Source organism: Apteryx mantelli, chromosome 1 (genome assembly GCF_036417845.1).
Source record: "Apteryx mantelli isolate bAptMan1 chromosome 1, bAptMan1.hap1, whole genome shotgun sequence".
NCBI classification, from domain to species: domain Eukaryota; kingdom Metazoa; phylum Chordata; class Aves; order Apterygiformes; family Apterygidae; genus Apteryx; species Apteryx mantelli.
Genome location: NC_089978.1, coordinates 119,006,912 through 119,029,046, shown reverse-complemented (window position 1 = coordinate 119,029,046; position 22,135 = coordinate 119,006,912). Strand labels below are relative to the sequence as shown.

The 22,135-nt window shown below is 43.3% G+C and overlaps 1 protein-coding gene across 1 annotated transcript in view; it reads left to right on the top strand.

The window, feature by feature from the left end:
* PTGFRN (prostaglandin F2 receptor inhibitor) overlaps positions 1-19,135 on the top strand; it is a 69,768-nt gene extending 50,633 nt beyond the window's left edge. The window contains exons 7-9 of the mRNA XM_067300085.1: positions 6,360-6,467; positions 13,986-14,291; positions 15,509-19,135. Coding sequence (XP_067156186.1) covers positions 6,360-6,467; positions 13,986-14,291; positions 15,509-15,675 — 581 coding nt within the window. The 3' untranslated portion in view covers positions 15,676-19,135. The remainder of the gene's footprint in view (positions 1-6,359; positions 6,468-13,985; positions 14,292-15,508) is intronic.
* Positions 19,136-22,135: the final 3,000 nt, after the last annotated feature.

Genomic DNA, 22,135 nt, shown 5'->3' with positions numbered 1-22,135 from the left:
CCCCTTTTTGAATGTTGAGGCACCTGGTCTCTGTGAAATCCACCTGATTTATCTTGGAATAATAAATTTTTCTTTAGCATCCATCCTTTAATTTTCTATCCCTTCCACCTTGTGCTCAGCCACCTGGGGTAATGTTTAGAGTGTCTTTGCCCACCCTGCAATCTTGGTGTCCTCCACAGAAGTCACTGGTATTTTCCTTTTCCTTGGGGGAAGCAGGGAGAAGGATGCTTTTCATCTTGTATACAAAAGTTTGTTATGAGAGAGAACCATTTGGAGCTTGGCTGTGCTCTGGGCTGGCTTCCCCCAGCGTCATTCAGCAGAGGGCAAAAAGCTCTGGAGAAGCAAAGCAAAACAAAAGGGGACTTTAAGGGAATCATCTCAATGAAATCTTCAACTCTGGATTACATCTGCATGTGAGCTCATTGTACAGCAATGTGTTATCATTTGCTTTGGAAGAAGTAGAGGTAAACCAAGTGCTGCTGAAATATGAGCTGAGTTGAACTTGCAATTAAAATGAAAATGATGCCCTGTAATGACCCAGAGAGACCCAGTTTCAAGAAAGGAGAATAGTGAGATTTTTTTTAAAGGAAAGAAACCTTAATCATGGAAATGAATGAAGAGCAATACAGCAAAAACTTCTTGGCAAGAAAGTCTAGTATTTTCCAGCCCTCGTTAATGGGCAGGAACATGCTTTGTCATTGTGTGTCTTTGTGTACATATGTGAATTTGTAGCTGGAAGTAGAAACCATAGCCTAAACTACTGCGAGTGTTTCTTCCTGTAACAACTGTTATGAGGCTTGGGATGAAACTGGTTAGGGAACAACTCCCTGAAGAAGCAGGGAGAGGGCAAGGGGCTGGAATAGCATGGGTGAAGGGGCTCATTATCTGGAGAGAGGCAGATCATGGAATCCTCAGATCATAAGTGGATGATTTGGTGCCAGGACAGATATGAGTAATATTTTGGAAGTGAGAGAACTAGTGGATTGCATCAGTGTTTTCCCTCTGTGGTTTGTGGAGCTGGCTGACTGCAAGCAGGGAAGTCGCATACAGTGATTGCTGCCTCAGTGCTGAGCAATAGATTAGGCACAGGGTTCTTGCCTGTGCAGGATCTCTGTCAGTCTGGTTACTTGACCTTTCTCTGCTCTGCTTTGCTTGTCTGGAAAATAAAGATATCTCAGTTCTGTGGGGAGTTTATACCTTATTTTTGCAGAGAAATACTGGCAAAGATGAAGTAGAAAAGGTCAAAAGGTTGCCTAGGACCTAGGTAATTAGGAGTTCTTTCTGCTGTTATAAATCCAGATGTTAACTGGATTTTGATTATTCTTCCCTCTGTTCTCTTTCCTTTTTTGGGAGACTGAAGTTGGTTGGATTATCAAGCAGTGAAAGAAAGTAGGGAGAATGGGGTGAAATCAGTTGAATAGGGTTAAGGGTTTTTATTTTTTCCTCCAGTACATAAGTCTTTAAGCTGAGAAAATTAACTCAATGAACTTGAGCTCCTCCTTTCAACCCCCCAGTCTGTTCAGCCTGATTGAGCACTAAATAATGCACCAAATTTGGCACAGCTTGGTTTCTATTTCATTTATATGTGTGGAAGAACTTGCAATATACCTTTTAGCTGAAAACTAAGTCATGTTAGGATTTGGATCCTGGAATTTTCTTCCTCAGTTGCATGAAATCAATGGCTTGAGCAATGAGATTTGGCCATATAAGGGGGCATTCAAAAGAAACTAAACCAAACAGGTCCTGATCCTGGAATCTGGTTTTCCTTTAAGCAGTTCTAGGGCTGTACTAGTAGACTTCTAACCTCAGCTTCTTTGCTTTCCATTTAAAATAATGTTTTTCAAGCATTCAGGAGTCAAGAAATGGTCTGAAAGCTGTTTTTTATTCCTTTCTTGACTGCAGATGCTCTTTAATATAAAATTGTTATTACTTCATTAAAGAAAAAAGGGTTGTTTTAGAAGTTACTTAGTATGATGAGGAACAGAGACTTTGGCTTAACTTTAAATCAAGGGTCTCTGCAGAAGATGGCAGTTTAGGGGAGAGTTGATTAACTCTTAGAATTGGAATTGCTGGTTTGTTTTACAAGTCCATGCTTTTTCTTTGTTTCTAAATTAGCTGAAGGTACAACTGTTATCTTCAAACCTGAAGTTATTCAGCTCTAATATCTCAGCTTTGGAACTACTGAATGGCTTTCCTACACTTAACTCTACTTTGTTCTTGATGAGCTTCACAACTCATGCTTGAGCTATCAACCCTGCAATTGAAACTAAATTCTTTTGTTTATTCTCTTGCATTATGAGTAGGTGCCAATAACCATATTTCATGCTGTTGAATACAGGTGGCAAGCTTGGCAAAGCCACATCATGTGTTATCCATAAAGGGTTCTAGTTTTCTCAGTGTTAATGAAGCATAAACTCGGATCTCATTAAAGGAGAGTTTGCCCTCTCCCCTCAATCCTTCTTGTGACACTGCAAGCATTTGAATGTGGCATACTGAGACCCTGTTCATCATAGTGTCTACTGGGGGTTCCCTGCTGCCATGTGGTTGCATCTATGGGTTTGGTTTGTGTGGATTTTTTTTGTTTGTTTGTTTGAAGAAGACTGCCTGGTGGCACATTTGTCTTGGAGGGTCCTCAAGAGCCTTTAAGGTGCATCTGGAGGCATCCTGTGGTTGCTCTGGTGCCACTTTTTTTGCTTGAGTCTGTAGGTGCTTGAGTCTGCAGATGCCTAGTTAGATTAGGTGGTGGTTTTGCTTGTAACTCACTAATGAACACTGATTTACTGTTGCTTTTGTTTGAGACTGGCATGCAGCTCATTGCTGCTTCTCTCTTTCTATTGCCAGAAAGGTTCAGCTGAAGTCAGGGTAAATTGTTTAAGCTGGGGGGACATAAATCAGGCAAGTAATATTCAGGATAAAAGCACTTGTTGGTCAGTTTAATTTTCAGAAAAAACTTTAAAAGAAATTAATAATAACCTTTCTATAGGGGATGGTGGCATGCAAATGACATTAAATGAGGCATAGAGCCATGCTGCCAGCTTCTTTCCCAGGCTGGGTAGTGGCTACAGCTCCGACTCAAATGTACCCTCTGTTGGAGAGGTAGGGGGTTATGTGGTCCTCCTGGTTCAGCTCAGGGCTAACGCTTCTCCATGTGGCAAATGGTCTCCTGTCTTGTCAAGTTCTGTGGTGGGGGAAAAAGTATCAATGAAGATGCTTTATTCTATCCTTTCATGTCCGAGAGCAGCCTGAGGCCAAAGTATGGGGTATATGGGCAGAGAGAAAAAGATGCTCCTAGGAAGCCACAACCATACAGTCTTTCACTGTAATGAAGCTTCCTGCAGGGGGAAGAAATTGGTTTTTTTCTTCAGCTGGAGAGAGGGAAGAGCACAACCCCTGACGTATCTCTGGGCGCTCTGTTGAAATCCAGCCCTTCTGACACAGGACAGTGATTTCTTCCCTGGAGGTGCAGGATATATTAATTTGTAGGAAATGTGGACCCTAGCAGGGAAACAACCAAAGGGAAATTACTGTTTGTGGCTTACTGAGGGGAAGTATGATCATGAAATGACAGAGCAGCTGCTGCCTAGCAGCCTGTTTATTGCCCAGGAAACTTTGACTCCTTGCGTGGGAGACAGGCGAGAGATGCACTTTTGGTAACCCAGAAGTGTGGATGGGAGAGTGTTGTGTTACCATGATATGGCCTTCCCTGGCTGAGTGACCAAACATCTTAGGTTTTACGCTCATAATACTCAGCTGGGGATGCTCAAACTTCACTCTGCATTAGTTGTGTGTCGAGCATGCTAGAGTTTGAAGCTGGTGTCTACTGAATGCAGTAGAGGTCTGGACTTTTGATCCAGAAATAAGACCTGGAAAGTGCTGTCTGCGTATACCCTTTTTTCCTTGTTTACCCTGCCTGTGAGCACCCTGCAGCCCAGCCTTAGCTGGGCAAAGATAGGAATCATGTAGTTCATCTCCCTTGCTCGATCCCCACGAGCATCTGGCAGGGCAGAGCTGTTGGCAGGAGCCAAGCCTGAACTCTGCTGTCAGCATGTAGGGGAGTGCAGTGTGTCCCATGTTCCTGACGCGATGTGGGCCTTTGCTCACTGCTGGGACTTAGTATAGACCCTGAGCTATAGTCAACAGACCAGGATTATGATGGTGCCGTTCTGTATTTGGTCAGTGCAGCAGAGGGTATGTGCTGGGAATGCCCCTGGCAGATTTGACGGTCACTTTGTTTCTGTTGTTTTGACAGCTCATGCATAGCTTGAGACTTTTCAGGTTTCAGTTGGCCAGAGTGCCCTGGTCCCTTCTGCCTTTCTAACTAGTCCCGTAGCACCTTGAACCTGTGGCTGCACAACTCTTGGAAAAAATGATGGGAAAGATCTTGTTTCTTCTGAAGAATAAAGTAGATTACAAGGGGAATATGGTTAATGGGGGCGTATCAAGAAACAAAGTTCCTGTAGAAAAAGCCTGGACAGAGGCTGAGGAAGCAATCAGATTAATATGTTTCCATTTTCCCAGAAGGGATCCCAGCATGCTAAACTTAAGTTAGGACCTGCTCATGAAGTCACTGCCTTAGCAGCTGTGCTTCAGAGCATTTGGGACTCTCATTTCCTTAAATATGTTCTAACATAAGCATGTAGGAGTTTCAGCCAGTAGCCCACATATAACCTCTAGTGCATCTCTGTCACTGTTTTCCCCTTGCTTGGAGGGGTAACTTGCAATGTTATTGTTCAGCAGAGGTGACTTCTAGTGAGAAAACGGGTACAAAACCTTCAGGGGTGATTGTGTACAAAATACCATGATGTATGAAGTGCAACTGCTTCTGGGGCAGAGAATAGGACTGTAATGGATTTACACTATGTAACAAAGAGCAGGACATTGCCGCCACTGGAAACTGGGGGGAAATTACATTGCAATAATTATTCTGTGGCTTCTTAAATGGATTTCAGCTCTTAGTGTGCTGTGTAATATCTGCTGACCAAAACCAGCCAGGCTCTTGTGGTTTAGAATAGTTTCACCAAAAATGACAGCTCTGGCTTCATAGCATCTCCATGTCTCTTTCCAGAGCCTCAGTTTGGAAGTGATGTAATAGTGTGGTATGGTGAGTTATGAGCATAACTTCCCACAGGAACCTGTTGGGAGGGCAGGGGACGGTGGGTTGCTTGGACAGTTTCCTTAAACATTCTTTGTCAGAAGTGTTGTTTGCCACAAATCTCTAGTGAATTTGAAGATTACAGTTTCCATACTAAAATAGTAGCCTGAAAAAGCGGGGGAGATCAACTCTTCCAACGGCTTTTCCCTCCTGCCCAAAACCACCCTCCTATTCTTGGTGCTGCTGCTATCCTGGAGGTAGCAGAGCCTAGCAATGACAGCTAAAGGAGTCCAGGGAAGGGAAAGGGTCAGTTTTTAATCTGAGCCCCAAGTTGCTTCTTGGATTCCCTGACCCCCTTCCCCCAAAGCTGTCCTGGAGGGAACTATTGACAACAGCTTTCCTCCTCATCTCCCTCACCTTGTTTAGTAAAGAAATCACTAAGGGTATTTTGATTTGTTCTTCAGCTTCTGCCTGTGAAATGGAGAGTACTAGCAACATATCTGAGAAGCCGTGGCTCTGTTAATTTTGCACCAAAGATATAGTCACTGTCAACATGTGGGGAATTTTTTTTGTTTTTTCATGTGTACTTCAAGTCAAACTCTCACATCCCTATGGTGTGAGCATTTCATAATGGCCTAATGGTTTTCATCAATATCATCATCACTTTACAGCTAGAGGAGTTCCTATACCTTTAGGCATGACACATCTGCTAGGGAAGAAACTGTCTGTAGTGAAGCCTGAAGGAGAACCCACAGAAAAGTGTTAAAAGATGTGCTTCTTGTATCGTCTGTTTCAGTCCTGCAGCAGAACCATCTGTATTGTGTAAATATTGGTTTGCTCGAACTTCAATTCCTGTTGAGAGCCTCATCCAAAAAGATCTGGGCTGGATTAGCCTGATGACCTGAACTTTCTTGCTCTTAGTGAAGTCACTAGTGGAAGAAGGGTTCCTTTTGTGCAGGGCAGTGGAAGGCAGATTCGGCAGCAGCTTCTATGTTGTCCATGGTCTGTGACCCGGCAGAACTGCAGGTCTGGCAGTTTGGGTACTTTGTCCTAGTAAGGGAATTAGTGGCTAAAAATGGGTAACTGTTTTGTCAAATCTATTATATGATTACTTATTACTACTTCAGACCTTTGCCTCTATAAGCAAGTACAAAACACTTTAACACTTTAAAACATGCAAGGAAATGTAACACTTTAGAACATGCAAGGAAAGGTTTTGGATATTGAAAAAAAACCTATTATTCATAATTGTGGTTATTTTTTTTAGGTCCTGTGTTTAATGTCTCGGTGCATTCTGACAACCAGATGATTTACCAGGGTGAGCTGGCAGATTTGCTCTGTATCGTCACAACGGAAGGAATGGTGCTCGAGCCAGGTATTTCCACAAAAATGTATTAGTTGCAACTCATTTGCCTTTACCTGCCTGAATAACACTGACAGCTAGAACCCTATATTTCTTGAGTGAGACTGGGGGAATCAAGGACCAGCATGGAAGTCTTACTGAAGTAACTAAATCCAGGAGAGTGTGTTTGCTTTATACAGCCTCATTTAGAACAAGACTTCTGTTTTACATTTTGTTGGGGAGAGGGGAAGTGTTCTTACTGCTAAACCCACCTGTGCTCTCTGTACCAACTGACCCCTACTGCTGGCAATCTCTGCCTATAACCACTAGATGGGCCATGACAATTTTTCCTATCATCTTTAATTAGAAAGGCAAAATCTGTTAGGAGAAAACACTGTCATCTATGAAGAAATCTTAAATCAGCTGGCCAGTCAGATTAACACTTCAGAGTGGATTTTAAATGGAACACTTCAGAGTGGATTGGAATGTAGATCTAAAAATCACAAAAATTGCCTACTATAGCCTAAATACTGAAAATTAATATTCCTTGCTGATGCCTTCAGAGGTGAGCCTCTCTTTTTGCATGAAAAAGAAGGAATAAATGCACTACGTAATTGCTGTGAAGAGGGCAATGGACACTTTAATGGCCAACTTTCATGAAGGGCTGAAAAGTTCAGAGAATTGCTCAAAACTTAGCTGTTTACCAAAGGTTTCCTGAGCTGCTTTTCATCAGGAACGGTGTCAAAATAGCTCTGGTGGCTGTAGTAAAAAAAATTGGGTTTGGGGTGATTTTTAGTTCTTTTTTTATAAAGCAATTATATATATATGAATATAAAAATGTATTTTAAATATGAAAAATATATATTTAAATACATATATAAATACATAAGCATATAAACAAAGATGTGATTCATGTAAAGCTTGCATAAAATGTTACAAATTGGTGCTGTGCAAGAAATATTATGTCTAGTGTAGCTGCTGATGAGATGAAGTATCAGGTTTAGGAAGCTCCAGACTGTCCATTTTGCTTTAAATGCGAGTGTAGCACAGAAGCAATTTGCTAGATTAGTTCTGTGCTTATGAAAAAATGATAGAACTGAAATGCTTTGGGGGGGGGCAGCAAAGCTGAGTAAACTTTATTGCAGTCAAAAGATTCATAGCCTGGGAGATTGAACACAGTCTGCAGCTATGTGTGTGTATGTATGTATGCCTCAGCCTGTTCTTTACTGTGCTGTGCAGAAGCCTCTTCTAAGTTGAAGTATTCCCAAGCTCTTACACGTATCGTTGCAAAGCAGTACCCAAAGCAGCTGGCTTCCTTCACAAAGCAGTACTTGCTGGCTGGCAGCAGCTGCTGCTTCTGCTGATGTTTAACGGCTAAAATAAGCTTGGGGTTGTCTTGTCAAAGAGGCCTCAGCATCCTTCATCCACTTGAAACTTGGAAGGAAGCTACTTGCTAACAGTGGGGCTCACCTGTCAGTGCTCTGCTGCAGTTGGCTTTGTGATGTGAGTGTGCTTGCTAGCGTGAGATTGGGAGAAACTCTGACAAGATAAGGATAATTGAATGGATTTAAGCAAAAAGGTGGCCTCTCTAGGGATCTGCTGATCTGCACAGTTAAGCTTAAACTGGGCAACCTTATTAGAGGGCATTGATGTCTATTAAATTGATAGACTCTGGAGTTTGGAAGTGTTGCAGTTACTAGAGATTGCTGAGCAGCCAGTGCAGAGTTTTAAATGTCAGCACTGTAATCTGTTCTGTAGCTGGGTAACATCACTGAACATGGCAGATCTCTGCCTCTTTTTTTTTTTTTTTTTCCCCTCTCTTTTTTCTTTTTCTCTGTAATGGGGCAGGCTAGGCACACACAGTGGATATGCACAGCAAGGAGTAAAGAAGTGTGGCACTGGAGCAGGTGTTGAGGAACATCTGAGTTCATGCTCTGAGCCTCAAGTTGCTGAATGACCAGGATTTGGGGTTCAACCAGCCCCAGTCTGCATGTTCTCGTGAGAATACATATGGACCTTTCAGATGTGCCTGAGAAACTGGCAGCTCTCCAGTCTAGCTGGTCCTCTGGATGAGACTGGCAGAAGAGCTGCAGGGAACAGCTGGGATCTGAACAGCTACAGGGTGTGTGGATTTCCCTTGTAATTCTGCCTTCTCAGCCTGGAGAGATGGAGGGGACTAGGGAGTGGGAAAGCAGAGCAGGTTAGGTGAAGAAGGGTTTTAAGGGCTTACATGGTAACAACCAGATGTAATTACTCAGTAGTCACTCTTCTTCCACATGTCTTGTCTCTGATCTGTCCCTGCGCTGAGTTTGCATCACAATTTAATTCACAACTGAAATAGAGAGCTTGCTTGAAATGAATGGCAAAGCATTAGACAGATTGAAAAATAACAGCACTGTGTCATCTCAGTGGGGCAGTAAGGCACAGGGTTGGAGGAAGCCTGAACCAGATAATCAGATAGGAAGAGCAAGAATTGTGGGCATCTCCTGGAGAAAAGCAGATCACAGCAGTACTGGCCTGCCTTTCTGTTTGGAAACCTGATGTGAAAGAAGAGGTGAGCAAGTGCATGCGCACATTGCTGTCCTGAGTATATCCTGTGGGGCATTACTGCTCTCAAAGAGCCTGGGTTCAGGACTCACTCTTCTGGTGACAGACCTGCTGCAGTGGTGTATTTTGGGCCATCTTGTGAGCAAAGAAGGATCAGTGAATTTCATGGGATCTCTTGCTGAAGTGCGTGTCCTAAACAGTTTGAAAATGCTCGGTATGCCAGTCAGCTCTACATTTGTAGCCACTCAGCTTTGCAAGCGTCTGAACTGGTCAGCATGTATACTTCATGTAATAAGGGGAGGACCTGTCAGGTGCCATCTCTTTTCCCTCTTTGAGCACATAATCAGGAAAATACAGTGCTTGCAAGGAGCTGAGGAAAAGCTAAATGAACTATGATCTTTGTCAGTCATCTTCTTTGTTATGGTTAGATGAATCTGTTTCTAGAAGTGTTAATTCTCGGTTGGACCCTAGTCTAGTGGGGGCAGTTCACAGTACTGTGTCTGTGTGTACCTGGCATGTGGAAACTTTTCAGAAGGGTGGAAAAGGTTTTGGCGTGACTGCTGCGTGCTTTAATTTCCTCTGCTGCTTTGAGACCCTGTTGGAGTGGAGTGTGTATTACTGAGGTCAATACATGGTAGCAACTGCTCCATCTAAAGGAGTGCTCCTTTGGCTTGGCAGCTGTGGTTGGGTTTTGAAATGGTATGGGGGTGTGTGTGCATGTGTCTGGGGGAATTAGTGGTACTTCTGTGCCCTGAAGGTATAAAGCTTCTTCTAATAATTTTTGTTGAATACACGCTTTCACAAATGATCTTTCTAGACTTCCCAGATGACCCCTTCTTGGACTATGTGCTTAGGGATTTAAGAGTGTTACTTTCTCAGCCTGAAAGGAGATGGTTTTTCATCTGCTCCAGACAGACCCAGTGGGCACTCTGGAGAGTTTAACAAAACCAGCTTGTTTTGTTTACATCTTGTATGGCTTGAAGTAGTTTGGTCAGCTCTCTAGGAAGCCCTATTCAACCTCATTTAAATGTAGTAAACAAAAAGGGTCTCAAAATTGTGATTCGGCACTGTAACGAGATGCTGAGAGCTCCATTCTAAGCAGTGGAAGTGTATGGTTCCTAAGAGCTGGTCTAGAAACAGGAGAAGGATTTGGTATTGGGATGTTATGCTTCTCTCTAATGCAGGGCTGCTTAATGTCCTTGCCCAGTTGCCCCATACTTATAACATTGTGGCATGGGGAAGAAAGTGGTGAAAAACACCTTTACAGTGTTAAGGGTATCTCTTGTGTTTTTTTGTTGTTGTTGTTTTGGTTTCTTTTAGATTGGGAACAAAAATTGAGAGGGTGACTTGTCAACATTGATACGAGGTCTGTGTGGGGGGGTGATAACAGGTGCCTTTGGGAAACTAGTGTGTGACCTAATTTTTATGTCAGTAAAGCCATGTATTTATTAGCACTTGGGAGCTGCTAGGCGTGTTCATCACTGATGTTGCTAAATTTTCCTACGTTCTTATAGTATGAAAAATTGTGTGATACATAGAAATGAATCAGATCACTTTGCTTCATGAAGCTACCTCACAGTGACAAGGAATACTCTCAGCCAAATCCTCCCTCTAACTCTGTGTGTCTGTAGTGAGTCACTAATTGCACACTGTGTATACTGACTAATAAAATATGTTGGCGTAATACTGTTGTCCCATGCTGTAATTACAGAAGATAAATTCAGCTGTTTCAAAATAACAGCGAGTGTCTGCACTCATTTTTGTATGTGAAGGGAAGGGAACCTCAAATGAACCATTTGAGAATGAAAAGAAGGAATTCTTCAAAGATAGCAATTTGTCTGGGAATCTGAAGGCTTGCATGTGTCTTTTTTTGTTTGTTTGTTTTTTAACTCTATTGTTGAAACCTTTATGGCAAATGCAATGGTGTGTTCACTGTAGCTGGACTTGGCCTGAAAAGTATCTACATGTGCCTGTAGTACCAGGAAGCACAAAGAGCTAGTGGCCATCTTGATGATCTTTGGAAGGAATTGGTTATTCTCAAAGTGACTGTGTGTGAACTGGTGCTATTACCGTATTTGGCATAAACGGGCAGCTGGGACCAAGAATATTTTATAGAAATGGAGCTCTCTCCAGTAGAGGCCCTGTTTTCCACAGATGGTTGGATGAGTATGCAAGGCAGGGGTCAGAGTTTGGTCCCATTAACTTAAGGTGTGTATGGTGTGTGTGGGTTTTTTTATTATTATTATTATTTTTTTTTAAATTAGCTTTGCTTTTACGGGGAGGGGTGGTGGGTGTCAGTGTTAGGCCAAATAACTAACAGTAGTATTTGCAGTATGATAGATAAGAGTGGTTGTGAGGGCTGCTGGGTCCATGTCCTATGCTGACCTCTAGATAGGACTGGGAAATCTCTTCCTGCTGTAGGGCTGCAAAATGTGCCAGGTCCCCTCTTGAGGTTCTGTGTCATCACCCGGAGCAGCTGGCCATGGCAAGCAGGGCAGTAAACTGGCTGGTGTCCCAAAACAGTCTGGTCAGCCAGCATCTCTGGTAGTAACAGAGGGCTGCCATCTGCTTTCTCATCTATTGTTTCAGTTCTTTGAAGATGTGTGTGAAAACAGTACACCTAAGCTGTAGAGTTTCTTTACTCTTGCTGCTCATTTCCTCACCATCCATGCACAGAGGAACTTACAGGGAAGCTAGTTATTACCCAAATAGAGGGTGTTTTTTGTCTGCAGTGAGGGAGGATGTAGTGCCTGGCCAGCTGATGCTATACCTGAAGTAGCAGAGCTGAGGATGTCCCTACTTTGCTTTACAAGGCTATCTTAAGGTTCCCTTCCTTTCTGAGGTGTCATCTTGCCTGAGAGAGGCTTAAAAATCATATTCACTTCAATTTGTAAAGAATCTGAGTACAGCAGCAGGTCTAGGGCTTTAATTTTTCCATTAGCCTAGAGATCAAATCTGGAAGAGAAGAGCAAACTCAGTTAGAGGAAAGATCAGTTTTAAGTTTGAGATTGCTAATACTGTATTCTTCACGGATCTCAACACTAGCAAATGGAGGTTTGATATGCCCCTGAACTTATAGGGGACTGTCTTAGGTGTGAAAAGGTTAAGCCCTGTTCACACATTCTAGCCGTAACAAAAACGTGCGCACACAGACAGAAACCTCCGTTTCCAATTTGAGCCTATCAGCTTGTTAATTTGCCGGGGAATAAGAGCTGTTGGTGAGCATGCATGTTTCCAAAGCCCTCTCTCTTGTCTATTCTCTAGGTTATAGTAGGTTTAAGACTCTGGCAGATGTTGCTGGGCTCATGTAACATCCATGAATTGTTCTTCCCTACTCTCCATATGTGAGAATCCATTTATCTTGAGTGCTGTGGCTAGTATGTTCAGAATAACCTACTATAATCAGTAAGTGGTGCTCAGAAAAGACATGATACATCCTTCCTACTCATCTTCATGTTAGTAACTGAGTCCAGAAGAGAAGGGTTCATTCCATGCTTTAGGTTCTACACATCTTGATTGTAATAGAGTCTCCTTGTTGCTGTCAGTTGGATTCCCTTTCACAGGGCTCTAGAAAATAGGCTGCATTCAAATCCTATTTTACTTTAAAAACTTCTCTCCTTTCTGGTTCTCTGTATCTAGTTTGTTTGTAATAGCATCCCTGCTGTTTTCTACCAAAATACTCTAACACGTTAGCAGAGCATTGCAGTGATTTTTTTTAAGTATATATTCAGCTACACTAGCCTGAAAGGGTTAAAACTGAGCTCTGCTAATGGGATCAATAGAATCCTGCATGACTGTAAAAAGAGCTGGATGTGCTGATGGACTCTGACTACCTGTCAGCTGATGTTAAAGGTGGAAGATGCTGCAAAGGCTTTTTGTAGATTATCTCCTTGGATAGTAAAACTTGTACAGGCATGATTGCCTGATGATGCATGACAGTAAACATCAACTGCGGAAGATGCATAGAGAAGCATCATGGTCAGGCTTTGATCCTGAATACTTTGTGTTTTTGTAGGTAATTCTTTTGTGCTTTGTGTAGAATCTCTGCCCTCATTTAGGAAGGCTAAACATGAGTAAGATGCCTCTTTAGGAAAGAGTCTTACTGACTTTGTGGTTGTGTAGCCCCTGCAAGAACATAGTGATTGCGAATCACTCTCTGCTAGTACGTGTGTAGCACTTCTACTCCCTTGTCACTGTAGTTTCAGCATCAGTTAGAGTACCTCTCATGACGTTAGGCCTGCTTAGTGAAAACTTACATCTGAGATGAAATATAAATTTTAAGATGGTAGGCAGGAAAGCAGGCAATCTCCTCTGTCGTCCCTGTAGTAAGTCACCCTTTCTGTGCAACTGTATTCTTTCTGTCAGTTGCAATTCAGTGCTTTGATCCTCCCACTAAGGACATGTTCAGGGCACTCTTTTTGTCTTCCACTGTCGGACCAGTACTTGACAAACTTTTCTGCTTGCTCTTAGCTCCAAACTCGCTCACAAGCTGACTGCACTTCCATTCAGTCGTCTTCTGTTTCTAGGAGCCCTTTCCCAAGCTAACTGGCAGCATTCACTGAAAATCTCCTGGTAACTCTTCAAGTCTGTCTCCTTTCTACCTTCTCCATTTCACACATTCCATCTCACTTTTACAAAAGCAGTGCTTCCACTGCATGTACACGTTGGAAGGTCTAGGGCATGCCAACATCTATTCCCAGCTGTTAATTAACCTTTAGAGTACTTTCTATGAATATCAATCCTAGTTCCTCTAGTTTCCAGTGCTAATTATTTTTCATGTCTTAGCATTTCAGACATACTTGTGCTCTTAAGAGTATTTCTGATTCTTCCATTAACCCTGCTTGTGCTGGAAAGCTGGTGTTTGAAGGACAGAGGGTGAAACAGAAATAATCATCCAGTTGTTCATGCTGCTTGCGGATTCACCCTTCTACTGATAAAGTGGCACTATGAATACCCTTTGGAGCTCACCAGTCTGTCCAAATTCTGCTCTGTCTCCAAACGCAGATGATATGTCCTTTGATGTCTCCTGGTTTGCGGTGCGCTCCTTTGCATTGGATAGAGAGCCCATCTTGCTAGCCTCACTGGACCGGAGAGGGATTGTGACACAGAGCAGGAGAAACGGGAGCAGTGATCTCAGCCTGGAGAAAATCAGTCCGCTGGAATTTCGGCTCCGTGTGTATGGCTGCGAGGACCATGACTTTGGGAACCACTACTGCGTAGTAACCCCATGGGTGCGGTCCGCCACTGGGGTATGGCAGCGGGAGCCCGACATCAAAGCCAATCCTATCTTTTTATCTGTGAAAATGGATGGTAAGAGATTGCAATGTGTTTGTGTGTGTGTGTGGGGGGGTGTTAAGCCTTTGTTATGCCTTTCAGTGACAAATATTCCTGAGGTTATTTTTAAAAGTGACTGTGATAGTCTTAGACTTTGTTATCCTTTTTTGTTGTTTTCAACCTCTAATTCTAAATTCTGCCATGTGGCTAGGCCTGAATGGATCACACTCATAGGGCTGAGTGTTCTCTTTCTTGATCTAATGTTGATATTTTGCATAGCTGGGGCATCTTTTAATTAAGGCTCAGCATTCTCTCCAAGTGTTAACCCTTCTGCTGCCTGCAGGAGGAAGCCTTGGTTTGCAGCTGGGGTGTTTTGAAGTACTGAGTCAGTCATAGTTAATATCAAAGCTGAGAACAGAGCGTCAGAGCTCTGACTTCCTCTCTCTCCTAACCACAAGATGTGCTGCTCCCTGCGCTTTGTCTTGCCTACTTGTTGCAAGTGTTGCTAGACTTTCATTAGAAAACATTAGATGCCTGTGTTCAGCACATAGCTAAGGTTTTGTACTGGAAGCTTCCTTCTCAGCAGTTTGAGGAAAGGTCACGCTGGGCAGTCCCCCAGGAACTTGAATGAATCAGAAGTTATTGTTCTCCCTACTGGGCAGGTAACAATGATTATAACTGTACTTTCCAAACTCCTTCCATTTCTTGACCCTGCCCTTTAGTTGAATGGTAGCACTTCAGAAAATCGAATTGCTAGTGTAGGCACCAACTTAGGAGTCTGATTAGATGGAATTGCTTAGTGGCAGTGAATGTACAGTTGTAATCCAACAGAGGATAAATAAGTCCAGTCCTCGCCATTTGGAAAGCAACTTATAAAAAGAATGCAGCTACAATCTGCCTCTGGGGAAACCTTGCAAGGCTTTTGTTTGGAGGAACAGGTAATGGAGTACCTTTTGAAAGTGGCTTCACTTTGCTATCTCACTCTATGGTTTCTCTGGTGCTTCCTGTCTCCCTGAGGCTTTGGATTGGTGGAGGAAGAAATAGAGGGTGAGGAGGTGAGGCAAAAGAGACCAGTCTTTGAAACCTCAAAAGGCAGAAACTGGGAAGGAAAACTAGTTTAATTCCCTTCTGAAATAATGAATCTGCCCGTGACTGAAAGGTGTGGGCTTTTTCCCCTTTCTTAGACAAGAACAAATAATATGCCCTTTGAATTTCTCAGTGATGTAATGACTTTGTTTGCCTTCCTCTTTCAGTTCTGAATGCTTTCAAATACCCACTGTTGATTGGCATTGGTCTGGCCACTATCATTGGACTCTTATCCTGCCTCATCGGCTACTGCAGCTCCCGTTGGTGCTGCAAGAAGGAAGTGCAGGAAACAAGACGAGAACGTCGCCGGCTAATGTCGATGGAGATGGACTGAGCATGGGAGCCAAAAGCACTTGCGTTTCGTGAGAGACTCACAGGGCTCTTGGACTGTGCTGAGACGCTTGCAGGCCCAGACAAGGCAGTGTGTTTCCTCTCTGATTTCAGCCTGAACCTCAAGCTTCTCCTTGTTACACATCATGTCCTGAGAATTCTCAGGCCGTATTTAGCAACTCAGAGTTCTCCTTTTCCAGCAGCACTTTCTGTGCAGGGAAAAGTCCTAATGTGCAAACTGTTGAGCCTTCTTTCAGCAGGGGCCCATGACAAAATTCACTAAACTTTTTGTTTGTTTGCTTTTCTCTCTCGTCATGGTTTTGAAAAGATCTGGTATGAAGAGATGGTGGGGAAGGAGATGGGTAGGAAGGAACTGGTAGAAGCGTTAGACTTCCATCATGTTAACCAATCTACTCTTTCCGCCTCCCCCATCACACCATCCTGTCCCCTTTGTCTCTCCACCCTGGTGTCTGACTCATCTGTGTTAGAACAAAGTCTGAAGAAGAGTGCTTGCTGGTGGCTCCTGAGGCTGTTGCGGTGAAAAATTGATTTATGGTTGTGACATGCCTTCTCTTCTCTGGCTTTCAAAGATTTTAAGGTTAAGCCCAAAGCAGAATTTGTCTGCCTGGAGGTTTGACATTTTTTTTTCTTAAGGATTTTTCTATTTTCAGTGCTCAGAATTCTTAGCTGTGGTGAATAGGGGCTGGCTTAGCAACCCTGAAGAGTCAATCCTCAGACAAGCACTTTCTGGATCTCTGCCTATGGCCACCTTCTCCTTCTGCCTCTCCACCTTCTTTTCTCCCCACTACAGCTGCTCCTGTTGTGCCTCAGACCTTGTTCTGCTTGTGGCGGTGGGGCAATATGGTGTCTAGGAAGGTGGCCCAACTTTCTGCTGGTCTCAGCAGAGAGGTAGGAAAGCTTGCCTCAGTGGTGATGGTATGACTCACAGTAAAAACTGGGATGGGTCCTTGTGTGTAGCTGGCCAACTGATGATCACATTTAGGGGAGATTTGGAAGCTAGGTATTACGGATGCTTGGACCGTACTCTAACACTGCTTCTGCCAGTCGCTCAGTGATAACCTTTGAGCCTGTGAGCAGAGTCTGAGATCTGTGGTAGCTAAAGTGCAGCTCAGGTTTCTTTCAGAGTAGGAATAAGAATTGGCCCAAGAGCAAGCAAGAATCCTTCAGGTAACAGTGATCCTGATCTTGTGCAAAAGGCCCTCTGTCCATGGGCCTGCAGCAGGGCTTTCCCCATGGGTTTGAGGCATATTTCTAGGTGCTATAATATAAGAAGTCCCACTTTGGTCTTCCACATACTCTGACCTGGCTCCTAAATGGGAGCAGCTCCTTTTTTCGGCAGCTCTGTCTTTCCAGCACAGCTGGTGTTTAAAGCAATAAAGGTTAGAATAAAGTTACTGTGTATAAACAAACAAGGAAGTAGGACTGTACCTTGTCCTGATGCTACAGCCAGGGTTTGGCTCCTGTCAAGAAGGGTGGGGAGTCTAGAGCTGGAGCCGGGCCTCCATCCTTTTTAGATTTTTTTTGAGGATAAAAAGAAAATATGTTAGATGAGGAAATCCACAGAAGGTAGTGGTTTTGGTGTACTGTTGCTGATCTAAACATTAATTATGTCCTTGATTATCTCCTTCACTAGCAGCTCATCCCAGTGCACATTCCAGAGGAGCTGCAGATCTAATATCCTTGTTGTTATGATGGCTTCATTTCATATTAGTACTTGTGGAATCTTTCACTCAATGTTGTAGCTATTCCAGATTGTTTTTTGAGTGTTTTTTCCCCCTGTCCTGCATTATGACCTTTGTTCTGGGGCTGTTGTGAATTTTTTTCTAGAAAACTGTGTTCTGTGCTCAACACACAAACGCCCCCATGCACATTCATGCATACACACACACTCACATATGTCTAATGAGTTTTGGAAGCTGAATGTGAGACATCTTCAAAATGGGCTTGACTTTCAGAGTAGGGGCTTGTAACTCTATAACTTGACTCTTAAACATTTCATGCAGTGATCCAAAACTGACATACCCCAAACCTATAAATCTCTGGGAAACCTTGGCCTGAACATCCACAGAAGCTTTTCTTTCTGGCCTCTTTTTTTTCTTTGTGGGAGAGTTTTAAGAAGGCCCACGTTGCAGGCAATTGTAGCTGCTTCTGCTGAGGAATACGGCTGAAACAGTCTCTAGCTTTCACTGTGAAAGCCCAGAAATCTGTAATGGTGCTTTCCAAAGGAGAGGAATTGAGGAGAGGATTCACTCAGATATCACTTTGACAGCAAGAGGTTTTTCTTCCTCTCCTGTTCTGCTTGCTGTAGTGAAATCTTGCTTTTCCCTAGACATTCTGGAACACCAGTCTGATGTTTTGAATTCTGGCTGTCCTTTCCACACTGATCTTAAGCAGCTTCTTTCCTGTTTTAACATCTTCTTTCTTCACTGAAGGCTTGTGGCATTGGGGGATTTTGGGAGGGGTTGTACTGGTTAAGTTTCAAGCACAGCATCAGTCACTTGTTCTCCTTGAAGACTGAATTCTTGTTTATGTGCTCTTGGTTAAGTTTTGGGGGAAAGAGGATCGTGACTGTAATGCAATAATTAGGGAACGAATGAGCCGGGAACTGCCAGTTCTTCCCAAGCACACAACACAGCACACTTTCTCCCTTTTGGAAGAAACTCAGGGTTATTTTGGTCAGGGCTCCCTGCCTCTTTAGTGCACAGTCCCCATGCCCTTGGTTAATTTTGGCCATCCTTCATGATCTGTAATAAACCATCTTTGTCATTCCAACTGAAGCAAGTTCACCACTAGCTCGTACTGCTGCCAGCCCCTTGGAAGGCAATGCTGCATCCCCTTACACCTTGTTTTTGCTGTAGCTGGAAGGCTAGAAGCTGAGGGGCTAGACTTTACCCCACAGGTTTCCTTCTAATTGTGCCAATTTTGTATTATTCCCCCTTTTAAAAATATTCTGGCAATCTTGTCTTTAATGAGAAAAATGTCTTGGTCACTTTCCATGTTTTTTATTATTATTATTTCCTGTGTGATTGAGGTGTGTGTGTATGTGAGTGGAGATATGTGTGCATGTGGTTGTGTATTAAACCTGGAGAGTGTCAGGAGAGTAAGTTGCCTGAGATGCAGTACAAGTATCCATATCCTCCCAGCTGCAACCTGTGGTATTGTCCAAGTATCCTAAGGGCTCACATTGATCTTCCTCTGTTTGCTTTGCCACATCTGTTGGTTAAGCTGGTAAATTCCTCCAAGCACTTGGAATTTGATCCAGGACAAGCCTGAACGTCGTATAACAGAAGGGCAAGATATTTTCTTTCATTTGTTTTAATTTCAAAGTTATAAAATAAAATGTTTGGCACAATTCCTGAATGCAGGTACTGAATAGTTCTAACAATGCTGTGTAAAATGTTTCCTTTTATGTTTAAAATAAAGAGCGAACCTTTTTTGATTAAGTCTGTGCTGTGGGTCTTGATCTTTGGGCTGTGAGCAGTTCTTCCTTTGTAGCTTGCACTTACGCAGACACTATTGTAGAGGCAAGAGTGTCAAATGTAAACCTTACAATGCTGTTTCCAGCACTGTTTACCATATGAAATAAGAATTGCCCCTAATTTTCAGCAAGTTTAAACTATTTGCCTGCATTTGTGTGATGAATCAAGGCTCTTAATTCCTTACTGAATCTATGCTGTTTCTCCCTCATCTGTAAGTCAACTTTTTGGGGGGAATTTCAATTTGATTAGTTAGGGCCATAAGTCAGTCAGGAGTGTATGTTTAATATTAGTTGTAAAATCTGGGCGTTAGATGTTGAGTCTTCCTTGACCCTTCCCCAGGCTTCTCATTTCCAAGGTACTAGGATGAAAATCAGTAGTGTTGAAAGTAAACCTCCTGTTCATCTTGCCAATGGCTTAATTCAGGATTTTTCCCCTGCCCCCCCTATTTATTATGCCACTATCCTCAGCTGCAGTGTAAAGGACACCACAGTAGTACGGTAAGAAGCTGACTTCTTTCCCAGCAAGAAGTTGCTTGATGCAGAAGCAGTGTTGGGAAGCCAAGACTGGCTTTGAAAAAGTCAGTGTTTGTTCAGGCTGGTGCTTGATCTGCCTGAGATAGCTGGCGTGTGGGCCAGTTGACAGCAAAATGTGGATCTTTGGCTTCTCTCTGGCCGATGATCTTACAGCTCATGCCAAAAGAGATGTCTCCTATGGTGTGTTCCTCTAGAAAGCTGGGAGGTGGGTACCAAGCTTTAAATTCTTGAGGGGGATAGGAACTATCAGCTGAGATTAGAAAAATACCATGAATGGTCTCTGATTCCCTCAGCAGAGCCTTTGTCAGCTACGAGCGTTTAACACATGCATACTCCCAAGTAGTGAGTGGGATGTTTGTGAGGCAGCAGCCTTTGTAGCAGTGCAGTTCACATACTTCCTGCAAGTATGGATTAATCTCATGCAATCTTGTCCCCCCACCTCCTGGGATGGCCTGGATCTTGCTACCCTACATGTAACAGTACTAGGATTATATCATAAAGAAGAAAGTAAAGCCAAAACCTAAAGTTTGGGGGTGAAGGGAGAGAGCTGCAGGCTACTGCCTGTGAGCGTTGCTACAAATGGTGAGAGTTTTCAGATCTCTCCAGAATCAATTTTTTGCCATGATTTGGCACTGCTATCTGCCTATAGAAGTATTTAGCTGCCTAGTATGATAGAGGCAGCCTGAAAAGCACTTCTGTGCCAGAGCCTGAGTACTTAGTTGCTTGTAAAGCACCAGGCTCGGGCCGCGTGGTTACTTGCATGTAGAGGCTGTGCTTGTTCCACTGCAGGGCCCAGTTGTGCTGTGATGGCTCTGGCTGACTGCTCTGCTCAGTTCAGGGCCAGTCCTAAGGCCTTGGCTGGGCTGAAGCAGACTGGCATTGTGTAGTGTGCTTGAGAATAACCATGTTGTGTAGATGTGGAACCTGGTTGTGCAAATCTTCCTAGGAAAAAGTACTGCTTTGGGCTTTTCAGTGGGACTTTACATTTTTATGATTGCAGGGGGCTGAAATTTCCATGGCAGGTAACAGGAGAGTTAGTGCTTCAAGCAAGAACCTTCAGCAACTGATCAAGCTGTGTTGTCATGCTAACTGAAGATAGAGCTAATGGTTGTTCTTGTGTGAGGTAAGCAATGCACCTTAAATGCAGCACATAGCCTTCCATTTGGGCAGTACTTTGTCTCTTTTCCCTTGGGAGCGGAGTTGCATTCTACTAAGTGTCAGAAGTATAAATGCAGCTTCTTCCACCTCTGCTGAAGGGTTAGAAAAGGAGGGCTTTCCAAAGCAGACTTTGTGAAAGCAAGTTAGTATTATAATCATACTTTGATCACGTGGGATTTTATTAGCTCCACCATGTACTGGGCCTTAGACTAGACCACAAACTTAGTCTGGGTACTCTTCTGCCGGCTTAAAAAAAGAATAATGAAGCTTCAGATAGAAGGACATGAAGTTTTGTTTCTTTTTGGTTGCTTAAGAAAACCTGACTGATGGTTGCTTGATTGTGTGATCCTGCCAATAACTTGACATATTCAACAGATGGCAAGAGGTCTCAAAGATACTAAGTTCCCACAAGTTTCTTAAAGATGGGGATGCTTTCACCCCTGTACAGAGGCTGCAATATGAACAAACCAGTAACTGGGCGTCTGAGAAACCACAGAGGAGATCTGAGAGAAGGAGCTGGGGGTTGCCTGCTCTGTGGCTCTTGTTGCCCTCTCTGCAGACTTCACCTCTGCAAAGACCCTTGAGCACATCAGCTGGGATTCTAGAGCTATGCTAAATGGGGAAGGATATATGAAAGCTATATGTGGCTACAGTCAAATGCAGGTTATGAATGCAAATAAAATGCTATTAATATCTTCTTTGATGTTTAGGTACATCCTCTTTCTTTTTGTCCGCTGCCTTGTTGCTCATTCCTTTGTGTTTTGTTCCCTCTGCCTCTCTTCTTTCATTCCTGTCCCCCTTCTTCCATACCTCCAGGAGTACATCTTTTCTTGCCTTTGCCTTCTGGACTAATGTTTGTGTCTCTGCATTTCTTTTTTGCTTATCTCTGAGGGGATGTACTGTTGCTGTACATCCTTGAATCAGCTGCTGAGAGCTTAGTCTTTAGGACTCTAGCCCCACGCTCACTGCAGATGATCTGCAAAGCTGGCCCCTTCCACACGCCTACAAATGTTTTGTAGTCTTTTAGGCATGGAGACTCCAGAGAATATGGAAGAAAACTAAGCATCTCTGATGGGGAAATGACTCCAAAGAGACATTTGGATTCCCTTTGCCAAAGCAGAAAGGACAGATTTTCTTTCTAAAGATGATGTTTATGGCCTGATTACTCCTGAGTGGCTGCTTGCTGTCATAATACAAGTGCTGCTCATCATCTATGAGCTTCAGGCAGGCAACCTTTATGTTGAACATTATACCTAGTATGAAACAAAGTTGT